The sequence below is a fragment of the Lathyrus oleraceus genome, chromosome 2 (genome assembly GCF_024323335.1).
Source record: "Lathyrus oleraceus cultivar Zhongwan6 chromosome 2, CAAS_Psat_ZW6_1.0, whole genome shotgun sequence".
Lineage (NCBI taxonomy): Eukaryota > Viridiplantae > Streptophyta > Magnoliopsida > Fabales > Fabaceae > Lathyrus > Lathyrus oleraceus.
In genome coordinates this window covers 2729600-2738087 of record NC_066580.1, presented here as the reverse complement: position 1 = coordinate 2738087, position 8488 = coordinate 2729600, and the positions used below count along the sequence as shown (strand labels likewise).

At 35.2% G+C, this 8488-nt stretch overlaps 1 protein-coding gene across 1 annotated transcript; it reads right to left on the bottom strand.

The window, feature by feature from the left end:
- Nucleotides 1-235: 235 nt before the first annotated feature.
- On the bottom strand, nucleotides 236-3980 carry LOC127117490 (uncharacterized). Its single transcript, XM_051047519.1, has 7 exons — nucleotides 2894-3980; nucleotides 2146-2262; nucleotides 1854-2032; nucleotides 1671-1764; nucleotides 1508-1585; nucleotides 774-875; nucleotides 236-688 (listed from the first exon to the last, which is right to left on the bottom strand). The coding sequence occupies exons 1-7, from the start codon at nucleotides 3374-3376 to the stop codon at nucleotides 554-556; spliced, it is 1188 nt and encodes a 395-aa protein (XP_050903476.1). The 5' UTR covers nucleotides 3377-3980; the 3' UTR covers nucleotides 236-553.
- Nucleotides 3981-8488: the final 4508 nt, after the last annotated feature.

The window sequence follows — 8488 nt, the reverse complement described above, 5'->3', positions numbered from 1 at the left end:
ATGATATTTTGAAATGTTTTTTTCTTAAAAATCCTTTTGAATTGCTACTTTATGTTACATTTAACTTCCAACTGGTGCTATTAACTTGTTGGTCAAACATACAGAAGATGATAAATCAAGAAGAAATTTATTATGTTATACAGTCAGATTTGCTTAAAATTCTGAATCTAAACACAGTTTAAACAAGAGAACATATGGAGCATGCTTAAGAAAGTAAAATACCATAGTGCTAAGATTTGATAATAATACACATTATAAGATTAATTAAATACTTTATAATGTTTCCGTATTCTTCAAATGTACACTTATATATCACCTACAAACATCCTGAAAAACACCAAGGCACATATCATCATGCCCTGAGGAGGATATAAAGGATTCCATAGATTCAATGTTCTGCCCGTCGGCGTCGGCGTCGCCATCGAAGCAGATCGATCAACCAACCGTACTTAGGACGGTGGTTCCGAAATATTTCAGATTAAAAACTTGACATTTCAATGTCTGAAAAGAAACCAAAAAGAAAAAAGAAAGACAAATCAAAAGACTATTGTTATTATTTATCATCCACTTTAAGGGAATTTAGCCTTCTTATCCTTTGATCAAGCTCCTTCATGACTTCAGGTTCCTGTTTTTTCCTTTGTTTAGATATCGTATTTGTCGTCATCGAACCTATCTGATTGAATGCAACCTGCAAACATGAAAAAGAGTGATAACAAGGAAACCATAATCGAACGAGATAGGATTCATATGAGAATTACTCAAATTTGTCTTACGGTTAGTAAATCATCTGGATCGAATAGGTGATGAGTCGTCGTATGCAGAACGTTGATTACTTCTCCAACATGATGAGTTATTATTAGTTGATCTTCCTTCATCTGCAATAACAGGTGAGAATTGTTGAAATGTTTTAGTGTTGTATTAGATCGAAAATGAGCTAAAGCTATTACGACAGCAAATCGAAAGATGGAAAAAGGAATAGAGTTTTTTGTGGTCTTTTATTGTATGCATCATCTGCAATAAAACTTTCAGCAAATAACAATAATAAGGAGTTCTGGAAGATCCATTTCGACACAATCTGTCAATTTTTGAACCCTTAAGACACGATGTATGGTGGCTCAGGCGGCTATGGCGGTTTCGTTAATGGAGTGTGGGTTCTCGGTCTTGAACTAGTTTTGATCGGCATGGATACAACAAGCAGAACAGCATTCGACGAATACGGCAAGGGTGGTTGACCAACCGTGACTTGCTTCTCCGTTAATTCCATCATTCTCACTTTCCTGTTTATTTGTTTCTCCCAAGCTATCGGTAGGGTAGACACCTCAATCTCCTTTTCTTCATTCATTTCCGTTATCTCGCTCAGGATGTGATCAAGGCCATTATGGAACCGACAAATTAAGAATTGTAGAATAATGTGTTTATTATATATAAAAAAAACTAGCTAAAGCTCTTACAACTGCTAAATGAAAGATAGAAATGTAGAAGGGAAGGAATTCCAATCTAATTGTACCTTAAAAATTGCCAAGGCGACGTTAAATATAACCTTAGCCCCCTCGTAGAAAATAACATCCCATACTCGTAGCGTGGTCTGATTCAAAAAACAAAGTATTAGTACGTCGAACAATTTAACATTTCAAATGTACTAACTTTATTGATGTAATATTCAAACTAACCTCCGAAGGCAAACTCTTTGAAAACAAGCAAAGGAACCACTCAGTGGTAACAAGGGAAACATCGAATTCCAAAGCTTCCAAATGAGTCGCAATCCTGCATTTTCATTTCGGCTATTTTCAGAATTTTTACTAAGAAATAAACATGATACGTAGTTAACATAACACGTGGCGTAAAAATACTACCTCGGACACTTTTTAGTCAGTAAATCTTTAAACACTCTTTGTTCAACATGGCATCCTGATAAGTTGTTTGTGTAACAGTCGTTAACGAGGACATTTTCCAACAAGACAGCAAGCATCCAGAATGCATCTTCTTCGGTTTTCATGACCAGCAACAACAGTGCTGCAACATAGTTTAAACCCTGGAGCAAACATGAGGCATTTAGTCGAGTCAAATTCAACGTTACCGGACATATCTTTAATGTAGTTAACAAGGGGGAAAATTTCAGAAAAAGAAGATCAGAGCTGCACACACCTGACAATACCCAACTTCAGAATCACGGAAAGAATACGCAACAAGAACACGCCTAAGAGCAGCATGCCCCTCGGGAGTGTCTAACCAAGCATGACCCGGGAAAGTTCTCGGTAGGTCCTGTAAATTTGTTTTATGAAAAATAAATTAGAATCAGAAAAAATTCGAAGTACTCTCAAACAGACATCAATTGAAGATCGCATCAAACAACTAATGGAATTCATAATTGTTGGATAAGTAAATAAATAACATCCATATCTCCAACAGTCACGATATATAAAGTTGGTCTCGAATCTTTAAACTGCGTCGCGGAGAGGATCATACAAGCTCATATGTTTTTCTGATCAGCATATACTCAAGAACATATACATTATTTACAAGAGCTAAAGCTATATGATTCACCACTCATGAATCTTTCTTAACTCTCATTGTCATACATAAATAATAAATTTTGCTAATCACGGCAAAAAATATGAAAGTCAACCCTGTGAGGATCATAAATAATCTGCAGCAAGATTTGTCTGAAAAACTATTCCCAAAATCAACAATGTAAATGTATAGACAATGTGATTCCCCAATCAATTTCAATTGGAGATGATCAACAACACAGCATAACTGCAAATACATGTCAAATAAAAGGGAAACAAACGAACAAGACATAAGGACGATGTTATACACAAACACGCGATCAAAACAATCAAACCCCAAATTGTGTGATGATGATCATAAACAAAAAAGGCGAAAAACTCACATGATCTATCTGTCTAGTAGCAGGGGTGACCTTCCCCTCCACAGCTTTGGTCAAATCATCATAATAACTATCAGGAACCGTGGACTTTTTCTTCGCAGCCCCGGACAACGAAAACCAAACCTTAGGCCTAAGAACAGGTGGAATCCCTTTCCTTATCAACTTTTTCAAAGTAATAGCATTAGCCAATGCAGAGAATTTCAATGAAGAAGTAAGAGCACTCCCTTGTCCTATGGTTGTATGAAGATACCAATTAACACCTTTGTTAGCCTCTAATGCCCACCAAACTCTACCCTGTTGTCTCACCTTCTCCCTAACCTCATTCAACACATTGACATCATCGACATTCCCTTCGACCGTAAATCCATAAAGGTCTTGGAATTTCACAGTCAGATTTGCTCTTCTAGAATGAATACTAGGCCTCAAAATTGATGCTTGAGATTGGTATTCAAAGGCAAGATCAATTTTGCCTTTTGTTCCATACATTTTTCAAAGGGGTTAAATGTATTGATGGGCACAAAGGGGTTAATGTTAATGTATTGAAAATTGGAAAAAGGAAGGACCTTTTCAAATGAGAATTAAATAATTAAACTAATCTGAAACTGAAACAACGAAAGGGTCCATTTTGAGGACCTGGGTCATTAAGATTAGGTGAGAAAAATCTGATTTTTATAGATGAGATTCAAAATTCTACAGAAAAATTAAAAAAATCATATTTTGAAAACCCTTTGATGTAATATTCAAAAAGCTTGAAACTTTAAGCTGAAATCTGTGGTAGACTGAGGTTGTCTAATGAAAAAATGTGAATAATTATACGAATTGTGAAGGGAAAAGAGAAAGAATGGAGAAAGAAGAGGGAGAAAAAGAAAAAGAGGACAAGAATAAAACCCTAGAATTTAGGGAAAAACTGTTGAAATAGAAAAAAGTGTAAAAACAGAACGAGAAAATAGGTGGTGGTGATTCTTGCCACAAAATCTAATCTCTCTCTGCAAACGCTGTGGTGTGAAGTGTTTCTCTGTAATCTAAGGTTTTTTTTTTTTTGAAAATTTAAATTTTTATTGGAAAAAAATAAAAAGACTTTTAGAATGTTGTGTTCATGATGTTTATTGATTAAAATGATTAGGTAAGCATGTTTAGATAAATAGCTAACTCGGAAGTTTATTTATTTATTTATTTTGCTAGTGGTCAATATATATGGATGTTAAAAAAAGATTAGATTAGTCGAATTTATTTGTTAAATATTTATTTTTGATGCTGAGTCGAAACTTTTAATTAAATTTATAAATTTGTTTATTTTGTTTAATCCGCTTTAAAATTAGGGTGAGGTAGGGTGGAGGCGAAGAATTTTTTTAAAATAATCATATTTTTTAAAATAAATTATAAAATAATTATATTTAAAATAATTAGAAAAAAATATTGACAATGTAATTAGATTCATTGGCGCATGCATATAATTTTTGTACACTATAGTCATTGTTGCATGCGTCAATGGTCTAACTAGACCACTTGTCAGCAAACTTTTTTTTAAATATGGTTAGTTTGGTTTTTTTAAAATATGATTTTTGTAAAATTTATTTTAAAAAATATTATTATTTTTAAAAGTAATTCGAAGGCGAGTTGACTCACAATTTTTTTTATATATTTTATTTTCATAAAAGAGATGATCGAAGTCCAAAAAGTGAAATTATACAAACACCAACCTAGTAGGGGTCATCCCAATAACATTTTCTTCTAACAAAATTCTAATATGATTAGGAGTAATATATCAAAGGAAATTCTACTAAGCTCTAAAGAACATCCAACATTGACTAAAGGATTAGTGCATTTATTGGTTTTCCAATATGTAGGAACCATTTTCACCTCCTCGTGCAGATTTATTAAACGACAAAGATTTTTCACCAAAAATTGTCTGATTATACTACTTGAGACTCCACTATTTAACACCTTCACAACCACTGTAGAATCAACATTATGCTCTGCTTTATCCGGCCTTAGCCTCATAATAAATTTCAAACCTTCAAAAACTCTGCATAACTCGATAACAAAAGCCCTACAAGAGCTGACAGATTTGGAAAATCTATTAATCTAATGCCCTTTATAATCTCTGATAACTCCTCCACAAACAACTCTATTATTTTCCTTACACGCTTCATTAGTGTTCAATTTATTTCACCATTCTTTCCTATGGTGCATTCCAACCTATCAAACAGGTTGATCTAATTCTTTCTATAACCTTAATATTTGTTTGTTTTGCAATATAATGTTCATTAGACAATTACATAACATGATAGGTCAGATTATGTGGCCTCTTAAAAGTTTCATCATGCAACTCTCTATTTCTCCATGTCCACAAACAATGACGTCATTGACTAATAGTCTCTCCATTCATCTCATTGATCTCACTACACTTAAAATTCAAGTTCAAATGAATCAAAATTTTAAGATCTACATGGATGAAATTATTTATAATATTATCATGTATCACCTTTGTTCATATTTGCACGAATTACGACAATCCCTAAACACATGCAAAGTTGTTTCCAATGTATTACCACAATACTAACACATAGCATGCCCATGCCTATTCTACTTTTGGTGTAATTAGTGATAAGTCTATCATGATCTAAAATCAACACAAGACATCTGACTCTCTCTAGAACACCTAACTTCTATATTTTACTCCAATTATCATCCATGCCATCCTCATCACTTTGGCACAACACACCGTACATATCCTTAAGCGAAAATGTTGGAAATCATCCAAAACCTATGGAAAATTCCAATCAATCTTGATGAACAAGATTGTAATTACCCACACAATAATAACGAAAAGAAAGGAACAATGGAGAAAGAAAGAGTGTATAGAACGATGAAGGAGAAGAAGAATTAAATTCTACAGAGTTTCTCTCTGTCCACAAACTGTGGAAAACTTGTTATTCACTTTGCAACTGCAAAATATTGTGAATACAATGTTATGAATACTCTATTCACCTCTATATGAAAATAAGGGTTACTCCCTCTATTTATAGATTTAGGTTAACTTGGACCTCGAGCCAAAGTCCAAAACTATAAAAGCCCAAAATAACTAACACTACAAAAATAGGCATAGGTGGTTCAACACAAGGAATTACAATTCAACACACCACCTAATTCACTGTGTCCAAGCTATCTGCATCCATCATAGCTCTTAGTCTTCTGAACACTTCGACCTGCACTCCCTTCATCATGATGTCTGCAATCTGATTCTCAATTATGTAATGTTCCATGTAACACCCTTCTAAATACCCCAATTATTTAATTAAATAACAAAGTGTCAATCAGAGTAATATGCAATTTAAGGGTGTCACACAATGTTTCACACCATTCAACACCATAACTGTCATGCTCATTTATTTAATCAAATAAAACATTTGCATAATTCGCAGCGGGATAAAATCCATCATCAATACAAAACATGTAACACAATACATGTAAGCTTATTCAACAACCATCAATGAAAACAAGAAAGAAACATCCCATCCCGATGTTACATCTATCAGAGCATGACCCACTAAGGAGACTACACTAGACTCCAAGTATTAGCTTCTACTCAACTCATTGCTCGTTACCTGAAAAAATAGTTGTAAGGGTGAGTTCCTCAATCGATATAATAAGCATTATAGAATCTCATGTCATGTTAAGTAATTTGACACATTAATCACCCTAATCACAACATACAATCAGTAACAGCACATCAGCTCAATATCGTATTCAACACCAACATAAAGCACAAGTATAATCTCAAATCATACTCCATAACAACACAAACACGCGTATAATATTGGAATACATCCATTCATATTATACGCCATACATACATTATGCAATGAGACTCCACACATGCGGTACCGACTATTCTTGAACATATAGTTCAAGCTCACCGATCCCTCCAGATACGGCTACTAAGCTCACTAGTCCCACTCATTTGAGACCTAGTGACTCACTCACTAATTCCTCACCATGGGAATTAGCTACAGCCCCGAAGGCTAGACTATGCACACTAATCATCTAGCATGCAGACATCAACAACAAACCCACAATGGTTCACTCACTAATTCCTCACCATGGGAATTAGCTACAGCCCCAAAGGCTATGCTATGCACGCTAATCATCTAGCAATACAGCATCAACAACAATTCATAATGGACATATGCTCACACTCTAAGCCATACAACAGTCCATTCACAAATACAGGCAATATATATACATTCACATCATTATGCATGCCACCATACATCATCAACACATGTATCAACACATCATTATCATGTAAATCCATTAAACACAGTATTAGCCCACTCTACTAATACCTATACTGCTCAAAACAGCGGGAAATAATCCCTACTATATCACACACCGATATAGGCAACCACCAATTAGGCACACAACATTTTAATTAACACTTTTTCCACTCTGCAACAGCGTTAACCGGTTAACGCCCTGGGTTAACCGGTTAACGCAGCACAACACGCTTCCTGTCCCAAAACTTAACAGTGTTAACCGGTTAACGCCCTAGGTTAACCGGTTAACGCAGCACAAACAGCAATATTTCAGCAATCACAACAGTGTTAACCGGTTAACACCCTGGGTTAACCGGTTAACGCAGACAAAACAGCAAATTTTCACAATTCAAAACAGTGTTAACCGGTTAACACCCTGGGTTAACCGGTTAACGCAAGACAGAAGTTGTTCCTGCGCTAACTCAAGCAGAATGCAGAATTCTCCGCATTTTCCGCCATTGGAGGACTTCCGGACCTCCGATTCCAATTCCGTAAAACGCTATACGTTCGGGAAAACACGACTCACACAATTACGGATCAAATTTCAGTTTTTAACACAGTTTATCCAGCATCATTTTCAGCATTCACAATCCCAATTAGGGTCAAATCAACGGCTTATCACTACCCATTACATATTATCCCATAATACCCATTAGTCGACGATAAACCCCCCTTACCTGAGTTAATCCGGCAACTTTGAGCTTTCAAGCTTTTCCGTTCTCCAACCCTTGCTCTCTAGCTCTTCCTCTTGCTCTGCCTCTTTCAGCCGCTTCTCTGAGTTTCACGTGAAAACCTGATTTTCCAAAATGAACTCTTTTTACTTATTCCAGCTTATATATATTTTCAAATAATTATTATTCCAATAATAATAATAATTCAATAATTCCATAATAATAATAATAATCCAATTATCTAATTAAATTAATAAATATATTATTAACTTAATTTAAATAATTACCATATTATTATCGGGGTGTCACAACTCTCCCCCACTAAAAGAGTTTTCGTCCTCGAAAACATACCTCAAGCGAACAACTCTGGGTAAGACTCCTTCATCTTACTCTCCAGTTCCCAAGTCACATTGCCACCTGCTGGTCCTCCCCAAGCTACCTTCACCAAGGCAATCTCTTTACCCCGCAACTGCTTCAACTCTCGATCCTCAATCCTCATAGGTGATGTTTCAACAGTCAGGTTATCTCTCACCTGTACATCATCTATTTGGACTACATGCGACGGATCATGAATGTACCTCCTCAGCTGAGACACATGAAAAACCTCA